This window comes from Microcaecilia unicolor, chromosome 1 (genome assembly GCF_901765095.1).
Source record: "Microcaecilia unicolor chromosome 1, aMicUni1.1, whole genome shotgun sequence".
NCBI lineage: Eukaryota > Metazoa > Chordata > Amphibia > Gymnophiona > Siphonopidae > Microcaecilia > Microcaecilia unicolor.
The window spans coordinates 242,767,727-242,792,767 of record NC_044031.1 but is presented as its reverse complement, the minus strand read 5'-3'; the positions used below and the strand labels follow the sequence as shown (position 1 = coordinate 242,792,767).

The 25,041-nt window shown below is 48.2% G+C and overlaps 1 protein-coding gene across 1 annotated transcript in view; it reads right to left on the bottom strand.

The window, feature by feature from the left end:
• LOC115474417 (reversion-inducing cysteine-rich protein with Kazal motifs-like) overlaps positions 1-25,041 on the bottom strand; it is a 109,932-nt gene that overhangs the window by 61,602 nt on the left and 23,289 nt on the right. The window contains exon 3 of the mRNA XM_030209907.1: positions 5,562-5,636. Within this exon, the coding sequence (XP_030065767.1) occupies positions 5,562-5,636 (75 nt within the window). The remainder of the gene's footprint in view (positions 1-5,561; positions 5,637-25,041) is intronic.

Below are 25,041 nucleotides of genomic sequence, written 5' to 3'. Positions count from 1 at the left end.
TTTCAGCAAAGTTTTTGCTAATAGAGGTACAGGAGAATGTGCATACAAAAGATCTGACCACCAGTGGAGGAGGAAGGCATCCAAGGTTAGTCTGCCATGTGACCTCAGTCTGGAGAATTACAGAGGGACTTGTTCAAGGGAGTGGCAAAGAGATCCACCGAGGTGGTGCCCCGCTCTCAGAAGGTCTTCAGGATTTCAACCATGTTAAATGACCATGTATGTGGTTGCATTATCCTACTCAGACTGCTTTTCTTCCTGCCAGGCATATGGCTCTGAGCTCAATGCTGAGGTCTGAAGCCCAAGCCACAACCAGAGTGCTTCTTCACACAATAATTATGATTCTGTGCCTCCCTGCTTGTGTCTGTCTGTATGTATGAGGACAGTTTTGTGCGTGAGCCAATCCCTGAAAAGCCTTTAGAGCATTTCATAATGCCAGCAGTTCCAGAAGATTGATGTGCAACTGAGTCTCCTGGGTGGACCACCAACCAAATGTGGCACCCATCTTCAGGAGCTCTCCACCACAGATCAGATGCATCTGTCAACAATGTCTTGTGCGGCAAAGGAATTTGGAATGGAAGTCCCTGTGTCAAATTGGGCCAAAACTATCCACCACAAAAGAGACTCCTCCAGTGTCACACAAATTCCCAAAGGCTTGTGACCATCGGGAAACTAGAATCCATTAGGCCGGTCTCAAATAGAGATATGCCATGGTATCACAAGGATGGTGGACGCCATATGGCCCAACAATTTCAACATTTGCTGAGCCGTGACCTGCTGGCTCCGACAGACCAGAAGCACAATGCATACTAGGGTGTTCACATGCTGGTCTGGGAGGAAGGGCCATCTCTATCAGGGCACCTATGAATTCCACTCTTTTGCAGGAGAGTAAATGGGACTTTGGAAAGTTGACAATGAAATCTAGTGGCTCCAGAACCCAGTTAGTTCTGGACATGGGATTCTTGAGCTCCTTCCTTTGATGTGCTCTTTAACCAGCCAATCCTCCATGTAGCAAAACTTGTGAACTCCCAGTCTACGTAGCAACACTGCGACTACTGAGAGACATTTTATAAAAACCCTTTGGAGCAGACATGAGGCCAAAAGGCAGAACACCTTGTGTATTATCCCTTGTGTGTTCTGGTTAAAAAGCATCTATGGAAAGAATGGTTGTGCAATTCAATTTCCTTTCCTTTGTATTATTTGTCTGTTAAGTGTTGGAATTTTTATTGAATTATTGTAAACCGCTTTGATATTCATACAGGTGGTATACAAATTGTGCAAATAAATAAATAAAACAAACACCATAACAGTAGTGGCATTTCCTGACTTTGAATCTTAAGATACTTTCTGTTGCTGGAATGTATCTGAACATGGGTACAGGCATCCTTTAAGTTAAGAGAGCCTGATCAATCATCTTCCTGAATCATGGGGAATTCCAGTGCCAGGCCAATATTCGTTCAAGGCCCTTAGGTCTAGGATGGGATGGAATCTTCCCGTCTTCTAGGGGACCAGAAGTACTTGGAGAAAAATCCCTTCCCTTTTTCCCCACAGTGTAACGGGCTTGACTGCATTGGCCTGTAAAAGAGAAGAGCTCCTGTAGAAGTAATTCTTGGCGCTCTCAGTGGGCAATTTGGAGGAAGTCTTTGGAAATTAAGGACTATTCGTACCCAATAGGCCTATTTTGAAAACACCCTGTTCTGAGGTTACAAGGGGCCACCTTTCCTAGAAAAATTTCTGCCTCCCTTCTAATGGTAGGTCATCTAGTACGGTTACTTTCACTGCAGCTATGCCTTCTTGGAGCCAGTCAAAAGCCCATCCCTGGCTTTAACTGGAGAGTTGGCTGGGATATCTTTCTCTGCTGCCTCGGTTGGGAGAGCTCTGGGCTGCCTGGGAAGGGTGGGTAGAAGTTGGGCCCCTACACTTTTGAGAGTAAAAGGACCTCCTGGGACCTATGCCTCAGTACCTCCTGGAAGAGGAGGTTGCAATGCGCGAGAGCAGAGAGCCAGGATAGTGACTTGATGGTGGCAGTTCTTGAGGAGGTCAGCAACCTTCTACAACTTGTCACTGAAAAGACTATCACCCCAGAAGGGGACGTCTGCCAGCTTCTCCTAAACTACTAGCTCTAAGGTCTGAGGTGCGCAGCCAGGCAAGTCTGTGCATCCATACACCCACAGCAGAGGCCCTGGATGCCACATCGAAAGCATCACAGGCTACCCATGTCATGGGCTTTCAACATGTACACTGCTTGGTTACTAACTGGTGGAGCTCTGAAGCCTGTTCAGGTGGTAGAGTGTCTGCAAGTTGCACCGCACCACTCACTAAGAGCTATTAAGAATGACACGGTGACGGGGACCCGCAGTAACAGGAACGGGACAGAACCTACAGGGATGGGGTGGGGACAAAGCCCATGAGGGTGGGGACAAACTTTGTCCCCATGTCACTTTCTTCTTTGAAGCCTGTTAATGAACTGGACTGTTATCTATGTTTGATTGATGCAGACGACAATATTTTTATTTTTTTGGAAAAACAAGCAAACAAGCTGGCCACAGCTAGCAAAATTTGCATTGGGGATCCTGTATATCCTGCTACCAGCACACCTTCTAAGAAGAAATCTTATATTGCAGGAGGGACTGTGGAAGACAGGAGAGATAGACTGAATCCTGAGATTGCTGATGACTTCTTCTTCATCCACAGATTAAAAATGCTTCATAGGGCATATTTCTCCCCTCTAGGGCATACAGAACAGGTTGTATTTTGGACCCCTGGACATTTTAACAGGGTGGATTAGGATTCCTTGGGGTAGCAGAAGTCAGCTATTGCTGGGGTTGGAAGGGTAGAGGATGGTGGTGGTGGGTTTATTATAGTTGCTCATTGTTATTACTGTTTTCTATTTGTAATTTATACACAACAGGTGCACAGCATGTTGTTCCTTTTTATACTTTAATAAAAAGATTTAAATATAAAATCATAAGTGTTCAAGGCTTCTGCAGATGAGAACAGAGCCCATGGGGACAGGACAGCGACGGGGATGGAGACGGGGCCTGCAGGGATGGGGTGGGGATGAAGACAGAGCCCAGGGGACGGGGCGGGGGACAGGGACAAATTTTATCCCCATGTCATTCTCTAGTAAGAATGTATGTGGGAGAGCAGAATAGCATTCTAAAACACTTTCTTCCTAAATTATTCCAAACTCCATAGGCACCCAGGAGCAAGTCTTGGAGCTTTGAACTCTTTTGAGAGCGGATTCAACCATCAGAGTTGTGTGGAAGCTGGAACTTCTTGAAACCAGGAGTCTTCTGGATATGTATCAAGTCCTGGCAAGGACTCACTCTCTACGGCTTTATCACAAGAAGCCCGACTATATATATAGTCGGGCTTCTTGTGATTAGGCAAGACGGGGGGGGGGGTCTCCCAGTGCATCATGTGTAAAATCTTAAGGATGTTTTGAACAGGCACTGTCACAGAGTCCTTAGCAGAGGCAATGTCATTATTTCTGACCTGAGCTCATCTTCAACCTCCAATTTATGGAAATGGCTCAGACCATCCCATTTAACAAAAGAGCTTGGGGCTCTATCTCAGAATCCTAAGAGCTATCCATATCAGAGTAGTAGCCCTCTGTCTGTCCAAGCCTGCACCCACCTCAGATAACTGGACTCACAGAGACACACAACCAACAAGGAAAATATGGGTGTATAAGAAGGGTGGGACTGACATGCTCAACACTGGATGCCCTCGATGCCTTGGCATTATGTCTGGTGAAAAACCACCACAGCTTTTCCCAAAGCATGGCTCAGAACTGCTCCTCAGAGACAGGCACCAGTAAAGGCAGGGGCAGTGTCAGAGTGGTCAGGTCCACAGAAGGTAACTGAGACCAAAATCAGAAAGCTGGTCCTGGCCTGTTAAAGGCTGGCATGTCAGCACTGTATCTAAGGAGGGAAGCTACCCTCACAACATGGATACTTCTCGGGTACTAGTAATGCCAATGCCCCGGTGCTCCTGGCACCATGATACAAAAGGGACCAATACTGATGCTTCTTGGACTCCGCCCAGCGTCAGAATCTTTTGGCACTGATAATACTGACATCAAATCCTTATAGATCCTCAGTGCAGGGTCCAAGGATGTTGAACCCCAATAGGCACTACAGATGCTCCATGTCAAGGCAGGTGGAGAACTCGATGCAGCTCCGGGGACCATAGCAACCAATGCTTCTGATGCTGAAGTTGATGGACCGGACTTCTCAGCACCAAAATTATTTTTGCACTGCTCCTCACAATTTCTGATGGTTCTTCTTGATATCTGGAGACAGAAGTTACAAGAAGGAACATCATGGTCGGGTCACAGACATGATGACAGGCACCTGTTGTGAATGTAAGTAAATGACATGGTCCTGGCACACCAACAGCACTTTTCAAAGCCACTGGGAGTTTTCTGGAACACGTCAGGGAAGACCGCTGAAGTGAAATCAAATGTCTCAATGATGAAAAAAAAATCCCACAACCAGAGCACTAAGGCCTAAGGGAGCAGATGAGTCATAGAAAAACAAAGGAGCTGGAAAACTAAGACCCAGAAAAGGAAAAGGAGAAGGGGAGAAACTGGTCCTGACCAGCATTTGCAAAAAAAGAAAAAGCAGCAAAATACCTCAGGAAGATCATGCATGGGCTGGCAGAGAGAGAGAGAGCAAGCATGTCTTCACTGCTTCGAAGATAAAAACAGGTTGTCTAGTCCCACGCGGTAGGCAGGAAGGCACAGGTGTGTACACAGTGCAGCCTTCTAAAAGCTTCTAGAAGGTGCTGAGAAGTTCTCTGCACTGGAGTTCTCCATCAATGACATCACCCATCAGTGAGAATCTTTTGTCCTGCTTGTCCTTGGAGAAAGATTTTATCTAATGCTCATTGGTTTGATCATGTGATATGTCTTTTCAGGGCCAGTCTAATCATTAGGCAGGACTAGGCAACCTGGGGGGGGGGGGGGGGGGGGGGGAGCAGCAGCAGCAGCAAAGAACAGCTGAAATGAAAGCAAAATAGATCCTGACAGCCAAAGAACCTGCAGGAAGCAGGGATGTTAAAGCCTGAAGGTTTGCCTAACGAGTCAACATCTTTGCTCTGACCTCATACAAAATTATTGGTTATGTTTATTTTATCAAGTTCATAACGCTCTATTTCACCCCTAAGTGTTTTATTGCAGTATCTCATTTTTCTACACTTTTTATCCCTTATATTCCTACCCATTCTTTTCAACAGAGAACTTTCTTACTATTCCCTCAGTGTCCTATGTTCACTTCAACTCAACGAGGTGCTCAAGTTTTTTTTTCGTGCACATCATCTTTGGAACTCTTCCAACAACAGACTGAAAGAAATCATCATTACTAAGTTTAAATCATCTTAAAATATATTTGTTTACAGTGGTTTTCAGTTTTAACCATACTATAATCTCCCTGCATTCCTGACTGGCAGGAGAGTTGGGCAGATGCACCATTAGCCTATTGATTTGTTGGTCTAACTGGCTTAATATTATTTTCTTCTTTCCTGTTTGACAAAAGTAAGCACTTTATTTCCAATCTTACCATAGACTCGGGACAATATTGTGGAGCAAGCTGTAAGAGATGTTTTAAATGCGATTCACTCTTCGTTGATAAAATCTGTTAAAATGAAAACAGCAGGTTAACTACTCTGAGACAAGATGTACCATGTTAAAATGTAGGAAATTAGCAAGTATGACTAAATTTCACCTTCTTTAGAGTCCTAATGGGATGTACACACAAGCAGAATTCAATGGGCAGAGGAAGACAAGGAGAAATTAGGACTTAACTGATAATTTTCTATTATTTTTTCACACTATTCCAGGAAGTGTGGGAATGGAATAGTCATGTCCGTCAACCAGCAGATGGAGATAGAGAACACAGTACTCCCCGTATAGTCCCAGTCAGCCAGCCCAGTTCTCCAGTATTTACACAGTCAAGCAGAAGAAACAAGGACAAGAACCTAAACAACAACTTTAATAAACACAAGCAATAACAAATCAAACAAAGCATGACTCTCCAGAACCCCTGAAAAGACAAGAGAATCGCAGGCATTGCACTATTCAACATCACCTGACCCTATTCACAGAATCTCGGGTGGGCTCCTGAATAGTGTGAAGAACTAATGTAAAGAAAATTATCAGGTAAGCCCTAATTTCTCCTTCTATTACATTATTTCGCACTATTCCATGATGTGAGGTATGTCCAAAAGCAATTCCTAAACAAGGTGGGACCCCAGCACTGATGCCCCAAACACAGCCTCCATACAGGCCGCATTATGTATTCAATAATGCTTCGCAAATGTATGCAGCATAGACCATGTCACTGCCTTGCAGAGATCTGCCAGGGCCAAAGACCTGGACTCCGCCCAAGATGTCACTGTCTGCCTCATAGAATGAGCCTTCAGTACCAAAGGGTTCTGCTTACCAACCAGCAAATGGTAAAATTATGTATCATACCTGATAATTTTCTTTCCATTAATCATAGCTGATCAATCCATCAACTGGTGGGTTGTGTCCATCTACCAGCAGGTGGAGATAGAGAGCAATCCTTTTGCCTCCCTATATGTGGTCATGTGCTGCCGGAAACTCCTCAGTATGTCGATATCCAAGCTCCATCCGCAGGACTCAGCACTTAGAGAATTACACCCACAAAGGGACACTCTGTCCAGCTCACCACCGCCGAAACGGGGGAGGGGAATTAACCCAGCTCATCCCCACACAAGTGGGGGAGGGGAATCCGTCCAGCTCATACCCGCGGAGCGGAGGAGAGACACCACACCCGCCGATGCGGGGGGATCTGGCTTATCCTGCAACCGCGGGAGGAGCTGACTGACCCTAACACCACCGAAGCGGGAGGGGTACAAAGCTGCCCTACTGCCGCACGAAGCGGGAGGGAGCGCCGGCAGAATTTAAGTCTCAATCCAGCCCCGTAAAACGGAGGGGAGAGGAATGCAGCAGCTCACTGTAACACAAACTCGTCTCAACTCTTGAAGAATTCATTGAAAAACTTGAACACGAAGTCCTCCTGAACAGGAACTGAAGACTAAACTTGAACCTGAAATGCAACCAGAATATAAACAGTACAGATATCTGGGAGGGGCTATGGATTGATCAGCTATGATTAATGGAAAGAAAATTATCAGGTATGATACATAATTTTACCTTCCATATCATCATGCTGATCAATCCATAGACTGGTGGGATGTACCGAAGCAGTACTCACCCAGGGCGGGACATTGAAATCCCTGACCGCAACACTGAAGCTCCAAACCGGGCCTCCGCCCGAGCAGCCACAGTCAAGCGGTAATGCCTGGAGAAGGTATGGGCCGAAGCCCAAGTTGCCGCCTTGCAAATCTCTTCCAAGGAGACGGACCCGGCCTCTGCCATCGAGGCCGCCTGAGCTCTAGTGGAGTGAGCCTTCAACTGGATAGGCGGCACCTTCCCCGCGGCCACATAAGCCGCTGCAATGGCTTCCTTGACCCATCTTGCCACTGTAGGCTTAGCAGCCTGCAGACCCTTATGAGGACCTGCAAACAGGACAAACAGATGATCCGATTTCCGGAAATCATTGGTCACTTCCAAGTATCTGATGATGACACGTCTCACATCCAGATATTTGAGAGCAGAGTATTCCTCTGGGTAGTCCTCCCTACGAAAGGAAGGGAGACAGAGCTGCTGATTCACATGGAAGCGAGAAACAATCTTGGGCAGGAAGGAAGGCACTGTGCGAATAGTCACTCCTGCCTCAGTGAACTGCAGAAAAGGCTCTCGACATGAGAGCGCCTGGAGCTCGGAAACTCTTCTGGCTGAAGTGATAGCCACCAAAAAGACTGCTTTCAACGTCAGGTCTTTCAGAGATGTCCTCGACAAGGGTTCAAAAGGCGGCTTCTGCAAGGCTCTTAGCACCAGGTTGAGATTCCACGCAGGCACCACTGAGTGCAGAGGAGGGCGCAGGTGATTAACTCCCTTGAGAAAGCGCACCACATCTGGCTGCGAAGCCAGGGAAGCACCCTTCAGGCGGCCCCTGAAGCAAGCCAGAGCCGCTACCTGGACTTTAAGGGAACTGAGCGACAGGCCTTTCTCCAGACCTTCTTGCAGGAACGCCAACACTGAAGAAATTGGAGCAGTGAAGGGAGAAAGTGAGCCTGCTTCACACCACGCTGCAAAGATACGCCAAACCCTGGCGTAAGCAGTAGAAGTAGAGCGCTTCCTCGCTCTCAGCATAGTGGCGATGACCTTGTCTGAGAAGCCCTTCTTTCTCAGACGCTGCCGCTCAATAGCCAGGCCGTAAGACCAAAGGGGGAGGGATCCTCCATCACCACGGGACCCTGATGTAACAGGCCCTGCTCCACTGGCAGCCGCAGAGGATCGTCGACTGAGAGCCTGATCAAGTCCACATACCAGGGACGTCTGGGCCAGTCCGGACCCACCAGGATTATCCGGCCCGGATGCTTTGCCACCCGGTCTAGCACCCTGCCCAACATGGGCCAGGGCGGGAACACATAGAGAAGCTCTTGTGTCGGCCACTGTTGGAGAAGAGCATCTACTCCCAGGGATCGAGGGTCCCGTCCTCTGCTGAAAAAGCGCGGCACTTGGCAATTGGCCGATGACGCCATCAAATCTAGGCTCGGCAGGCCCCAGCGCTTCGTGATGTCCAAGAACGCCTGAGCAGATAGCTGCCACTCTCCGGGCTCCAAGGTATGGCGACTGAGAAAGTCCGCCTTGACATTCATGACTCCGGCAATGTGGGCCGCTGACAGCTGTTCCAGGTTCGCTTCCGCCCACTGGCATAGATTCATGGCCTCCTTGGCTAGAGGGGCGCTCTTGGTACCTCCCTGGCAGGTTGACATAGGCCACAGCCGTGGCATTGTCCGACAGGACCCGTACATGGCTTCAACGCCAGTACCGGGATGAACTCCAAAAGCGCCAACCGAATGGCTCTGAGTTCCAGGAGGTTGATAGACCACTTTGCCTCTGCAGGAGACCAGAGCCCCTGCGCTGTCCTTCCCAAGCAGTGGGCTCCCCAGCCCGACAAATAGGCGTCCGTCGTGACGACAATCCACTCCGGGGTCACCAGAGGCATTCCCGCAGACAACCTGTCTGTCTGCATCCACCAGCTCAGCGCCTTGCGCACTGCTGGGTCCAAGGGAAGGCGCACAGCATAATCCTCCAACATCGGAGTCCAGCGCTGCAGCAGAGAGTGTTGTAGTGGTCTCATATGAGCCCTGGCCCAGGGCACTACTTCCATCGTGGCCGTCATAGAGCCCAACAGCTGCACATAGTCCCAAGCCCGAAGAGGAGAGGCTACTAGGAACTGGTCCACCTGAGCCTGAAGCTTGACAATCCGATTGTCTGGCAGGAACACTCTGCCCACTTGGGTGTCGAATCGAACTCCCAGATACTCCAGGGACTGAGTCGGGCGCAGCTGGCTCTTCTCCCAGTTGATGATCCACCCCAGGGAGCTCAAAAGAGCAACCACCCGGTCCACAGCTTTGCCGCACTCTGCATAAGAGGGGGCTCGGATCAACCAGTCGTCCAGATAAGGATGGACTTGTACTCCTTCCTTTCGCAGGAAGGCCGTGATGACCACCATTACTTTGGAGAAGGTCCGCGGAGCAGTAGCCAACCCGAAAGGGAGGGCTCTGAACTGGAAGTGTCGGCCCAGGACTGCAAAACGCAGAAAGCGTTGATGAGGAGGCCAGATGGGAATATGCAGGTATGCTTCCTTGATGTCCAAGGAAGCCAAGAACTCTCCTGCCTTCACTGCCGCTATAACAGAGCGGAGAGTCTCCATGCGAAAGTGCCGCACTTTCAAGGCCCGATTGACCCCTTTGAGGTCGAGGATAGGCCGGACAGAACCTCCTTTCTTTGGTACCACAAAGTAAATGGAGTAACGTCCCTTGCCAAGCTGATTTTCTGGCACCGGAACGACCGCACCCAGGCGGATCAGGTTGTCCAAGGTCTGCTGCACTGCCACAGCTTTGACCGGAGACTTGCAGGGAGAGAGTACAAACCCGTCTCTTAAGGGTCGGCAGAACTCTAACATGTAGCCGTCTCTGATGACTTCCAGCACCCAAGCGTCTGAAGTTACTTTGGTCCACTCGCCCAGAAACGAGGACAGGCGTCCTCCAATCTGCACTGGGCCATGGACCAGGACCCCGTCATTGGGTACGAGACCCTGGGGGAGGACCGGAGGGCGTACCTCCGGGACGGCGGTCTCTGCGAAAGGAATGCTGCTTGGGGGAGAAGTTCCTTTTGAAGGAAGAGGGGGCAGAGGAGCCCGACTTGCCCGGGCGGTACCGACGGGCTTCTTGAAACTGTCCTCTGGAGATACCGGGGCGAGCACTGGCCCGAGCCCTGACCTCTGGTAACCTCTTGCCCTTAGACGTGCCGAGATCGGTCACGATTTTGTCCAGCTCGACCCCAAAGAGCAGCTTGCCTTTAAAAGGCAACTTAGCCAGGCGGGACTTAGAGGCGTGGTCCGCAGACCAATGTTTCAGCCAAAAGCCAGCGCCGCACAGAGACTGTCTGAGCCATACCTTTAGCCGAGGCTCTCAAGACATCATACAGTAAGTCTGCCAAATAAGCCAAGCCCGATTCCAGGGCCGGCCAGTCAGCCCTCAAGGAAGGATCCGAGGGGGAAGCCCGCTGCACCATAGACAGGCACGCCCTGGCCACATAGGAGCCGCAAACTGAGGCCTGCAAACTTAAAGCAGCCGCCTCAAAGGACGACCTTAAGGCCGCCTCCAATCTTCTGTCTTGGGCGTCCTTTAGGGCCGTGCCACCTTCCACCGGCAACGCCGTTTTCTTAGTCACCGCAGTGATTAAAGAATCCACGGTAGGCCACAGATAGGCCTCACGTTCACTTTCAGGCAAAGGATAGAGGCGGGACATAGCCCTAGCCACTTTGAGGCTCGCTTCCGGGACATCCCATTGAGCCGAAATTAAGGTGTGCATGGCATCATGCACGTGGAAGGTTCTAGGCGGGCGCTTCGTCCCCAGCATAATGGCAGAGCCAACAGGGGCTGAGGGAGAGACGTCCTCTGGCGAGGAAATCTTCAAAATGCTCATGGCCTGCAGTAACAGGTTGGGCAAATCCTCTGAGCGAAAGATCCACGCTGCAGAGGGGTCATCTGCTCCATCCGAGCGGGAATCCGTCTCCTCCAAGGAATCCCCAAAGGACCGTTGGGAGAACTCAGATACGCTGCCCTCATCTACATCAGAGGAAACAGCGTCCTCTAAGGCCTGGGAATCCACCCGAGGGCGTTTACTTCCGGGGGCCTCAACCCCGTTATCGGACAAGGGAGAAGGGGCAGCGTTTTGCATAAGGAAGGCCTGATGCAGCAGCAAAATAAACTCGGGGGAGAAACCCCCCAGACTGTATTTCAGCAGCCTGGGCCACAGCCCTAGACGCACCCTCAACCGGTGCTCGCAAGAGCGGGGGAGCAACATGCTGCGCATCCAAGATGGCGTCCGGCGCGACACTCCGCGAAGGAGCCGCGCGGGAAGAACGGCGCTTAACTTTTAGCCGCTTTTTTGCCGTCGCCCAAATCAAGGGCGGCCATGGCATGAACGTCTCCCAGCTCAAGGGCGGCCCAAGAAGAAGCCGTCCGAGCAGAGTGGCCGGCCAAGATGGCGGAGGCGAGCAGCGGGGGATGGGCGTTTATGGCGGGAAAAACCGCCGCGCCGGAGGAAGACCCGGGACACTGACCGGCCTCCAAACTGACACCCAACAAGGGCGAATCAGACTTTAAGACCCCCGCATCCCCGCTAGAAGCGCACACGCGGTCCGGGGAGCGATTCTTCGCGCCCTCGCCCTCCGACGCCATAGGCCACGTGGAGATCAATCGGGGAACCCCCTGCCCGCTATAAAAAGGTAAAAATTACCTGCTTCTCACTCCAAGCTGTAACGACCTGGTGTACCAGTGAGTAGCTGCAATAAACGTTTAAATAAACGTCGAAATAAACGCCCTTAAGGACGTCCAAAATTTATTTATTTTTTTTTTTAACGGAGCCAGCGGGAGGGGGGAGAAAAGGAGGGACCTGGCGCCACCAGGTTTGCACTTGCTCAAGAAGAGCCCTCAACCCCAGGCACTCAACAAAACCTAAAAATTAGGCTTGGAGGCCTAGCCAGAGCTGCTGCTGCTGTGTGTGACCACCACCTGCTGAGATAGAGAACATACTGAGGAGTTTCCGGCAGCACATGACCACATATAGGGAGGCAAAAGGATTGCTCTCTATCTCCACCTGCTGGTAGATGGACACAACCCACCAGTCTATGGATTGATCAGCATGATGATATGGAAACACAGAGGCGATTGTCTCCTTCAACCACCTTGCAATGGTGGGATGAGACGCCATCAGGTCCAATTTCTGCAAACCAAAAAGGGCAAAAAAGTGATCCAATATCTGGCAGTCATTTGTGGCCTTGAGATAATGAAGCAGAACCCTGTGGACGTCCAGAAGCTTCAGGGAAGCGAAGTGAAGTGAGTCTCCCCTTCTTCCCTGTGGAACACTGGGAGCTCTACCGGCTGATTAACATGAAATGCCAATACCACTTTTAGCAAAAAGTAACTATCCGAACTGAGACCCCAGCCTCCAGAAGCGGAGTAAGGGCTCCTGACATGACAGCACTTGGAGTTCCAAAATCCGACGCATTGAGACTACCACCACCAGGGTGATATCTTTCAAGGTGGCCTTCCGAAGAGCCCGCAGAACTAGGTTGAGATTCCATTCTGAGCACAGAGCACTGAAGGGCGGCCGAAGGGTGGCCTACCCCTCCCCTTAAGAAGTGGACCACATCCAGATAAGAAACCAACGACGTGCCCTGTAGATGGCCCCTGAAACAAGCCAAGATAGCCACTTGCACCTTCAAGTCCAAAGCCAATCCTTTCTGAACATATGCCTGCAGAAATGCCAAGATGTGGAAAGCAAAGAGGAGAAAGGGTCCACCACTCTCTGTACACTAACTGTCAAACATGTGCCATATTCAGGCGTAAGCAGCAGAGGTCGATCGTTTGCATGCCTGAAGCAAAACTGAAATGACAGAGTGAGAGTACCCTCGACCTGCGGAAAGCACAGCAGGTTCCTGTCCAGCAGCCTCACCATGTCTGTGTACCAAGGCCTGTGTAACCAATCTGGGGTGACCAAGATCACCTGGCCACGGTGCCTTGTCACAGTCATGGCGGGAAGACATAAAGCAGCCTGGCGTCCAGTCACTGCTGAAGGAGTACATCTAGGCCCAGAGACCCTAGCTGCCTCTGATGACTGAAAAACCACAGAACTTTGGCAGACGCCCTTGTCACCATAAGATCTCGCACAGAATCCCCCAGAGCGCCAACACAAGCTGAAATGCTTTAATGGGACAACTCCCACATCCCCAGATTGAGATAGTGCCTGCTGAGGAAGTTGGCCTCCACATTCAAAGACCTCACAATGTATGCAGCCAAGAGGCAAAGAAGATTCTCTTTTGCCCAGACCATGAGCAAATAAGCCTCCCCAAGTTTGAGAGTAGTGAGAAACTCCCACCTGAACTTAAGTGATGACAGACCACAGCATTTCCAATCGAAAGTGGGATGCACAGAGGCAGCGGTTCAGACTCTTTAGAAACAAAACTGGTCACACCGTACTCTCTTTCTTTGGTACCACGAAGTAGACTGAGTACATGTCCTGTCCCGTCCCCATTCTCCGGAAGGAACGGACACAATCTCCCGAAGCTCCAACGAGGCGACTGTTCCTAATACCTAAGCTGCCTTGGCTCCCCCTCAACATGGGGACTCAGAGGAGTGACCAGATAGGAGAATTCTAAAGTACCCATCTTGCAGAATATCCAGCACCCACTGGTCTGTGGTGACCGCAGCCCACTCTGCCAGAGACACCTGAAGGTGCCCCCACAACTGAAGGGAACAGAGGGCCAGCCTGGCATCATTGTGCATACCAAGCAGAGCTAGAACCTCTCGTAGCCTGCAAGGTGGACTACCTGTCTCCCCCGAAAGGAAGACTGGCGGGATTGAAGTGGGACTTCTGACCATATGCCTGCTGTCCCGGATGATATTTTCTGCTGTACCAAAACCTCGCTCATGGCAGCCCCACAGAGCGAGCCAAGGGCTTCGGCATGTTCTATTATGTTACACCAGAACTTCTATTCTGCCTTTACCTCTGCTGTTCAATGTCAGATTACACTAAAAGAAGCCAGATCAAACACCCAGGAATTAACTCAAAAACATAACTAAACCATCCTATTAATTAGTATCTGGAGGTACAAAGCCAGTATAATGAAATAGAAAAGCTTTCAACGTTTACCTAAATGTTACGTAGTGTCAACAGGTTCTCAGTGATAGTGGTAAAGAGCTCCACTGTTTGGCCATCTGATAATGTAACAAAGCAGAAAAGTGCTTATTAGGAAAATGTAGTAAAAATTGATTTTGAGTATTTTGTTTTGACCCATCACTCTGTAGGAATATAGCTAGATTTACCATATAGGAAGGAACCATGCCAGACAAAACTTTAAAACTGTAATATTCAGTTTAAAATATACATAGGCTATAATTGGTAGCCAATGTAGTTTCAGATAACAAAACAAATTTACTAAATCATATTTAGACAAACCATAAGTCAACCTGACTGTTGTGTTCTGTATTAATTGCAAATGATTAATAGTTTTAGAACAACAGATCAACACAAGGTTGCAATAATCCAATCAAGATAACAGAGCTTGAACCAAATTCTAAACGTAGCCCAGTTAAAAAATTTTCTTATAGATCTTCCTAAGAACATAAGATTTCTTTATCATGGAGAATACATGATGATGAAGAGATAAACTGTCAAGCTCCAAACCCAAATTTTCTGAATTTAGATCTAAAAGGAATTAATTATTCCTGATAGTAAATATTTGTTGGTATCGTATATCATTAGTAGTACCTATCTAAAGAAATGTCTCAGTATTAAGCTTTAAACAATGGTTAGAAACCATGATTCTATCCGTTCCATGCAGAGTTTAATCTGAGAGAGTTCCTTCCCATGTTGGCAAGCATAGCAAAAATACGGCAGTCATCCACATATATAAAAATAAATTCAAAATGATCTAGTAATCTACCTAGAGATCCCATTAATAGGTTAAAAAGCACTGGGGAGGGGGGTGGAGCCGTGTGGAACTCCACAAGGTGCCCTCCTCAAGCAACCTTTGAAGTTTAGACTCATCCAGTTCCTTAACCAAATTGCTAAGGGCCTCTCCAAACAGCCACTTGCCCCTGAGGAGCAATTTCACCAGGCAATCTTAGAAGCAGCATCCCCCGCCCAGATCCTCAACCAGAGCTGCCTCCTTCCAGTCACTCCCAACAACATGCTCTTGGTGAATGCCTGCAACGTCATACATAGCATCCACCAGATAGGCCATATCAGACTCCAATTGCGCAGCATGGATAGTCTCCTGTAAACCTGCCCACTGGTGCCACTGCATACAGGCCTTAGCCACAAAGGAGGAGCAAACTGCCACCTGTAACTGCAGGGCCGCTGCCTCAAACCTGTTTCGAGGCACTTCAACTTTGTCTTGCAGAACCCGAAGGGCAATGCACCCTTCAACTGGCAGAGTAGACTTCTTGGTGACTGCTGTCACCAAGGAATCCACCTTAGGTAGTCCCAGCTTGTCTTTCTCCTCTGGCACAAAAAGATAAAGGCATGCCATGGCTCTGCCGACCCTTAGGCTGGTGTCCTGAGCGATCCACTCGCCAAAACTAATTCTTTAATGTCTGGGTGCATGGAGGAATGCCTTCAACAGTCGTCTAAGCCCCCTCACAATAGTCTAGGACTGACCCCCCTGCCGGTGTCAGCGAGGGCTCCTCAAATCGAGAAGGCCATGAGCGCTTCAGAAATAAATGAGCTCAATTCCTCCTCATAAAATAACCGGAGCACCCTCAAGCCATCCTCTTCTTCAGGAGGGAACTCGCCCTCCTCCAAGGGCTCCCTCAGAGAGGGCCCTTCTGAGCACAGAGAGGCAACCTCCAACCATGGGGTTGACTGAGATAAACTCCTCAGTTTCCTCTTGGAAATCCAACTGAGATCTCTTAGGGGCTGAAGAAGCAGCCAAAGCCCCACCAGCAAAGGGCTCCTGAGCTCCTTGCTTAAGCAGAAAAGCCTGGTGCAATAGCAAGACGAACTCCAGAAAAAAAAAAGTGAGGTCCCTGCACCAGCACCAAGTTTAAAGACCCACTCTGTGAAGCCCCATCACAAGCAGAAACAGCCTGACACTATGCAGCTCCTGCTGCCACATGCCACAACACAGCCGCCTTTCCCACCTCACCCAGAGGGGAACAACGCTGCTCTGACGCCGGCTGACTCACCTCACACGGAGCAGCCTCAGCCTCCAACTCCCTCGCACCCCTCGGGAACGCTGGCCTGACATCGTGCAGCGGCTGCCCCAATGGAAGCAATGCTTCACTCCCTCTGCTGGAGCTGCCATTGCACTGTGCGTCCTGAACTCTTTTTTTTTTTTTACACTGGCACCAAGGCCAGTCGCTATTGCTCCCACTCAGCCATGCCCAGACCGCAGTTGGTGCCTAGGAGTTTGTTCACGAGTTGGTATAATTTCTTCGTGTCTTTGTAATCTGTCCCTATTTTAGTTTTATAGTATGATCTTTTGGTCTGTCTTATTGCGTATTTGTATTTTCTTTGTAGAATATGTCTATTGTGTACTCCAATCTGCCCTCGGTGACGTTGTTAAGCTCTACCCATAGATTATTGTAGGAGGTGACATTAGGGAAAGTTTTCCCAATAAATTACAGTTTTGCTGTGGCATGTACCAACCATAATGCTTTTACTTTCATTTGTTATATCTTGCCATTATATGTTTAAAAGCTTTCCCACTATGATTTCTTTTAATCTAGTCCCAGTACACCTGGGACACAGACCTTGTGCATTCTTGCAGCTTTAATATTCCTGCTGCCCAGAAATCTAATCTCCCATGCCCACCAGGTCTCTCTACTACAAATCTCACAGTAGGCCTGATAAATGTACAGAGCATGAGGAACAAGTCTTCTCTGATTTGTGACCTTCCTGCTAAGCATCATTTCAATATCAAACATATAAACAGCAAGTGACCGACTCACCTGCAAATGCGCAGTAGAGACTTCCCTCTCTGTCCCGCCCTCGCGTCAAGACGTGATGATGTGAGAGGGCGGAACAGAGAGGGAAACGGAGTCGGAGTCACTGTCGGACACTGCCGCCTGGAAACAAACATCGCGCGCACCAACTTCTACCCTCCCCCCCCCATCCCCGCCGCCGCTCCCGCCCTCCTCCGTATCGGGCCCCCTGCACTGACCTGACAGCGCCTCTCACCTCCGTGTGAAAGCGCTGCAGGCAGGAGATCTGCTGCTGCCTGCAGCGCTTTCACACGGAGGTGAGAGGCGCTGTCAGGTCAGTGCAGGGGCCCGGCACGGAGGGGTGAGGGAGTGGCGGCGAGGAGGGTAGCTGGAAATCTCGCCCGTTTTAACAGGCTTAACGGCTAGTACTAGCTATAACAGAGACCAGACTGCAGGAGGGAGGGAGACACAGACCCTGACTTCAGGAGGGAGGGAGAGACCTTCTATCAAAGGCAGCCATGTCCGAATAATTTTTCATTCTTCACAAGGCATGTCAGGTGTGGCATCTTTGGTTTGTGGAATAAATGGAAATATCATGAGCTGTTTCACTATACTTCTGATGCCCTTGAAGTATTATCTATTACCATCAAAAGCCCCATATCCCTGTACTATTTGGTCTGTTACCAAGTTCCTCCTGTCTTCTCTACTTCCGTTGAACTTTGGACTGCTCATGGACTTTTTGTTTCCACCTGGGATCCATGACAATTCAGGAAAATTTGAATATCCATATCACAGAGATTCTCTCTCCCACCTAGCGCAGTCCTACCCTAAATGGTGCCAAAAACACTGCACTCCACCTCGGCAGTCTAGGGCAACTCCTTGAGCTCCTGAAACTGGCACCTGCGCATGCTCTTTTTCAATGCATATGCAAAAACTAAGCATGTACCTGTGTCAGAGGCTTGAAGAACTGCCACAGACTGCCGAGGTGGAGAGCAGTGCTTTTGGCACTATTAAGGTGGTGTCTTCACAGGAAGAAGCCTGGGACCCCCACCAGCTCAAGTATTTATTTTTAAGTTGAGGGGGGGGGGGAGGGGGAATGGATAAGTGAATTGATTTGCTCTTTTTCTGACCACTGACAGGTCAGTAGTGACCCATGAAATGCATAAGTTAAAAGCTCAGACTTAAAGTGTCTGAGCACTGCATTTTCTGTACTTTATGCTTAAAGCTGCATCTTTCTGTCTAAAGGCTCAAACTTAGAAAGCCTGACAGTTTCATCTTTCTGTACTTCGAGGTCATGCTGTTCCAGCAAGGAGAGCTCTTCCCCCGTCCTGGCAGAAAAGGTGCCACTAATTCTACATACACAAAGACACTGAGAATGTATTTGCAGTTTGAAGGTTAAGATGTGTTGAGGTTTTGAGATAACATTATAATAAACATGGGTACTAGAGAAATTCCTATAACAAGATGGCAACTGCAATATTTTGTAAAAACCTTGGAGGTGCTGAAGTTCTATATTCTATAAGTTCTGTATTCTGTAAACATTCAGATAGTGTGTTCCATTTAATGTAAACAATAACGTAAGACAGAATTTAGCTGATGTTACAATACAATTAGCTGAAGTTGCAAATTGTAGACTGGATGGGAGAGGGATTGATGCTCTGTCCAGTGCATATAAAGCCACTGTGGTACTGTATCTAGTCAGAGGGGCGAGATGATCGACAGAGCGTAAGCCTTTGCAGCTATTGTCTAATTGCTTTCTAATTGTTCTGCCTAATTACACTGTCTAATTATTTTACCTAATTACTCTATTCGATTACTCTAATTACTTTGCCTAACTGCTGTATTGCCATATTGCCTTGTTATTGGTAAGTAATAAAGACCTTCCTTCTGAAGAAACATAGTCTATATCTTTTCTAATTTCTTTGTTCTGTCAATTCTGTTACACTCTATTTTGGGGAATGGCTGGTCCACTGTATCTTGGGGTAAGTGTTAGGAGACAAAAACCCTATTGCCTCACCTGTCCAAATTATTATATTCCTTATGACAAGTGGAAGGATAAAAGGGAAGAATATTGCAGCCTTCTCTGGGACTAGGTAGTTATCTGTGAGTGCAAAAAGGTTGGAAAACACTGCCCTAGATGACCAGGATTTCTCTCTTTCTATTGATCCTACACACAAAGCTGGTCATTGCCTTGATCCTATATTATAAAGAAATTGTGCTAACTCAGCTCTTTAGTATTCCTTTGAGCTGGACTAATCATTAACTTAGGAGTCCTTTTACAAAGATGCACTAAAAAATAAGCGTGTGCTAAACACTACAGACGCCTATATATTCCTATGGGCACCTCTAGCATTTAGCACATGCTAATCATTAGCACGCGCTAAAAAGCTACCACGCCTTTGTAAAAGACCCTCTTGTGGGTTATAGCATAATCTGAATAATCAGTTACCTGATGCAAGGGTCCAACTTGGGGGGGAGGGGGTTGATCAGAGCTGAAGAAAAAGATCTGGGTGGCATTGTAGATAATACGCTGAAATCTGCCCAGTGTGTGGCAGCGACCAAAAAAGCAAACAGGATGCAAGAAATTATTAGGAAAGGGATGGTGAATAAGACAGAAAATACTATAATGCCTTTGTATCACTGCAACGTCAAGCCTGCAAAGCCTAGCAAGGGAAGACCAACAGATCAAGTGGACGATCTGCAAAAGCCATCCACGGCAGGACAGAGGACAAAGTGGCCGAACTGCAAAGGTCAGCCACAGAAGTCAGACGGGACTCAGAAAAGGAAGTCAACTGCGATCTGGAAGAGAGTACTGCCATCCACAACGGGAAAGACTATCCTATATAGAGGCCAGCCGAAGAAATTGCCTCTCTCAGCCAATGGCCACTGTCGCTCTCAAAACCAGATCCCCTTTCTTGTGACCAGCCACAGGACAGCATGAGGCTATGGCGGGAGGCATTTCTGCTCAGCAGGTCAGGAATCTGATTGTCCCACCACAATGTGGGTGTTTCGTAAGGTAAAATTATGTATCATACCTGATAATTTTCTTTCCATTAATCATAGCTGATCAATCCATAGACTGGTGGGTTGTGTCCATCTACCAGCAGGTGGAGATAGAGAGCAAACTTTTGCCTCCCTATATGTGGTCATGTGCTGCCGGAAACTCCTCAGTATGTCGATATCAAAGCTCCATCCGCAGGACTCAGCACTTAGAGAATTACACCCACAAAGGGACACTCTGCCCAGCTCACCACCGCCGAAACGGGGGAGGGGAATTAACCCAGCTCATCCCCACACAAGTGGGGGAGGGGAATCCGTCCAGCTCATCCCCGCGGAACGGGGGAGGGACACCACACCCGCCAATGCGGGGGGATCTGGCTTATCCTGCAACCGCAACCGCGGGAGGAGCTGACTGACCCTAACACCGCCAAAGCGGGAGGGGTACAAAGCTGCCCTACAGCCGCACGAAGCGGGAGGGAGTGCCGGCAGAATTTAAGTCTCAATCCAGCCCCGTAAAACGGAGGGGAGAGGAATGCAGCAGCTCACTGTAACACAAACTCGTCTCAACTCTTGAAGAATCCAAGTGAAAAAACTTTAACACGAAGTCCTCCTGAAGTAACTGAAGACTAAACTTGAACCTAAAATTCAACCAGAATATAAACAGTACAGATATCTGGGAGGGGCTATGGATTGATCAGCTATGATTAATGGAAAGAAAATTATCAGGTATGATACATAATTTTACCTTCCATATCATCAAGCTGATCAATCCATAGACTGGTGGGATGTACCGAAGCAGTACTCACCCAGGGCGGGACATTGAAATAATACTAAATGAATACTACAGCCTAAATTGTTAGTGTTGTGTCGGTATTGGCAGAGAAAAAGCCCTCAGAAACCGCTGGCAAAAAATGTCTGCGGTTTAGTGCAAGGTTATATATGATTCAATTCATAACTCATGCAGCGTTTCTATCATTGGGCAAAAAACTCTGTCACCACAGGGCTATATATTTACAAGCCTCAACTGAAATTAAGCTGACTGACAGCAATGGTTTTTAGATTATCAGGCCCTATTCATGACCCGAAACAAATCAGCAAAAAAAGACCCATTCTTTCGGGAAGAAATTCGGTTTTAGAACCATTATCCTCCTTCATTGACACTTTCTTAAGACCTGAAGTGTCCAAATATCCATCATACATCAGAGACACTACTCACTTTCTTGAAAAAATCGGGGAGTTTGAATCTGAATATCGAGATGCCCTTATGGTCACATTGGACGTGTGTTCATTATACACGTCCATTCCTCAGGATGAAGCATTGAACAACATCAGGAATATTCTTGACAATAGAACAAGACCACATTGCATACCCACAGATTTTCTTCTCACGCTTGCAAGAATTGCAATGAAAGAGAATTATTTTCTTTTTCTGGATAAATTCTACCTGCAAACGAGCGGGGTAGCGATGGGGGCTACATTCGCCCCATCCATTGCCAATTTATATATGTCCCAGTTTGAGTCAACATGGATTGATAAATCTCCATTTCAGGAGGTTATTGCACAGTGGTGGAGATATATCGATGATATCTTCATGATTTGGACAGGTACCGTAACAGACCTACATAAATTCATGTTATGGCTCAACAGCTGTGATGACAATATTCAGTTCACCGAACAACATTCATTTGAATGCATCCATTATTTAGATGTAGAAGTTAACAGCACATCAGATGGATTTGTCACCAGAGTGTATAAAAAGGAGACAGACAAGAACACTTTTCTACACAGCTCCAGCTGTCACCCTACACATTTGAAAGAGAGCCTTCCTTTCTCACAAATGCTTAGGATCAGACGCATTTGTTCGGATTTCCACACTTTCAAAATTCAAGCCAACAACCTCATGTCAAACTTATTGGACAGAGGCTACAGCAGATCTATATTGAAGAAAGCATATCGGAGGGCAAGATATAACAATAGGAGTTTGCTTCTTTCTAAGTACATGAAACATCAAGAAGATGGTAAATTTACCATGGTAATGCAACATAGTGAGCACAGTGAATATCTAGCAACAATGATTAAAAAGAGATGGGAAATCATGAAGACCACACACACCTTTGAAAATTTAGACTTGCGGGTAGCCTTCTCGAGGACGAGAAATATTAAAGAGATCCTCAGTCCTGCAGACATTAGACTATCAATTCACAAAGATTCAACTAAAATACGTGGCCACTTTAAATGTGGCCACTGTCAGATCTGCAGTATCACCACTCAAACCAAACAAATTATGAATCCTAAGACTAAAAAAATCTATGATTTAATGCATTTCACCAATTGCCTTTCTGACCATGTAGTATATTGTCTGACGTGCCCCTGTAATAAAAAATATATAGGGATGACCACGAGACCTTTAAAGGTTAGAATTCTTGAACACCGGTCTAATCTCAGAAGGTCAGCGATCAAGGAACCCATTGTTGAACATTGTATCCAGCACAAACATAAATTTGAGGATTTGCGATGCGTCGCAATTGATTGGATCAAATTGCCACATCGAGGTGGTAACGGCAAGCTAACATTAGCAAGGAAAGAAGCAAAGCTGATTTTTGAATGGGACACTTTAGAGCCCAATGGGCTTAACAATTCAATTGATTGGTTTAATTTCTACTGACGTCTAACACGTCATGGTGACGATAGTATTTCAATCAGCTGTTTGAACGTGAACGCTGAGGCGCCATTTTGAAAAAGTTCACGCCTTCAATCTAGTATGTCTGTCCGTGGTGTGATTTTCTTTGTGTTTTATATTCTTACATTTTTTCCTTTGACAACATTTATGATTATATGCAATGTTTGTTTCAGATTTCAGCACATTAGCACTCCGTTCCTGATGAAGCCGCGTTCTTAGGTGAAACGGTGATCCCCGTCGAACGGATAAAGACGAGTGCTCGATTTCAGTTCAAAAGCTAAGTCTTTTTTTGCTGATTTGTTTCGGGTCATGAATAGGGCCTGATAATCTAAAAACCATTGCTGTCAGTCAGCTTAATTTCAGTTGAGGCTTGTAAATATATAGCCCTGTGGTGACAGAGTTTTTTGCCCAATGATAGAAACGCTGCATGAGTTATGAATTGAATCATATATAACCTTGCACTAAACCGCAGACATTTTTTGCCAGCGGTTTCTGAGGGCTTTTTCTCTGCCAATACCGACACAACACTAACAATTTAGGCTGTAGTATTCATTTAGTATTGCTTCATACGTTTTTACTACAGCACACTGCGTTTTGTTCTGGCTATTACGGGACATTGAAATCCCTGACCTCAACACTGAAGCTCCAAACCGGGCCTCCGCCCGTGCCGCCACAGTCAAGCGGTAATGCTTGGAGAATGTATGGGCCGATGCCCAAGTTGCCGCCTTGCATATCTCTTCCAAGGAGACGGACCCGGCCTGTGCCATCGAGGCCGCCTGAGCTCTAGTGGAGTGAGCCTTCAGCTGGATAGGCGGCACCTTCCCTGCGGCCACATAAGCCGCTGCAATGGCTTCCTTGACCCATCTTGCCACTGTAGGCTTAGCAGCCTGCAGACCCTTACGAGGACCTGCAAACAGGACAAACAGATGATCCGATTTCCGGAAATCATTGGTCACTTCCAAGTATCTGATGATGACTCGTCTCACATCCAGATATTTAAGAGCAGAGTATTCCTCTGGGTAGTCCTCCCTACGAAAGGAAGGGAGACAGAGCTGCTGATTCACATGGAAGCGAGAAACAATCTTGGGCAGGAAGGAAGGCACTGTGCGAATAGTCACTCCTGCCTCAGTGAACTGCAGAAAAGGCTCTCGACATGAGAGCGCCTGGAGCTCGGAAACTCTTCTGGCTGAAGTGATAGCCACCAAAAAGACTGCTTTCAACGTCAGGTCTTTCAGAGATGCCCTCGACAAGGGTTCAAAAGGCGGCTTCTGTAATGCTCTTAGCACCAGATTGAGATTCCACGCAGGCACCACCGAGTGCAGAGGAGGGCGCAGGTGATTAACTCCCTTGAGAAAACGCACCACATCTGGCTGCGAAGCCAGGGAAGCACCCTTCAGGCGGCCCCTGAAGCAAGCCAGGGCCGCTACCTGGACTTTAAGGGAACTGAGCGACAGGCCTTTCTGCAGACCTTCTTGCAGGAATGCCAACACTGAAGAAATTGGAGCAGTGAATGGAGAAAATGATCCTGCTTCACACCACGCTGCAAAGGTACGCCAAACCCTGGCGTAAGCAGTAGAAGTAGAGCGCTTCCTCGCTCTCAGCATAGTGGCGATGACCTTGTCTGAGAAGCCCTTCTTCCTCAGCCGCTGCCGCTCAATAGCCAGGCCGTAAGACCAAAGGGGGAGGGATCCTCCATCACCACGGGACCCTGATGTAACAGACCCTGCTCCACTGGCAGCCGCAGAGGATCGTCGACTGAGAGCCTGATCAAGTCCGCATACCAGGGACGTCTGGGCCAATCCGGACCCACCAGAATTATCCGGCCCGGATGCTTTGCCACCCGGTCTAGTACCCTGCCCAACATGGGCCAGGGCGGGAACACATAGAGAAGCTCTTGTGTCGGCCACTGTTGGAGAAGAGCATCTACTCCCAGGGATCGAGGGTCCCGTCCTCTGCTGAAAAAGCGCGGCACTTGGCAATTGGCCGATGACGCCATCAAATCTAGGCTCGGCAGGCCCCAGCGCTTCGTGATGTCCAAGAACGCCTGAGCAGATAGCTGCCACTCTCCGGGCTCCAAGGTATGGCGACTGAGAAAGTCCGCCTTGACATTCATGACTCCGGCAATGTGGGCCGCTGACAGCTGTTCCAGGTTCGCTTCCGCCCACTGGCATAGATTCATGGCCTCCTTGGCTAGAGGGGCGCTCTTGGTACCTCCCTGGCAGTTGACATAGGCCACAGCCGTGGCATTGTCCGACAGGACCCGTACA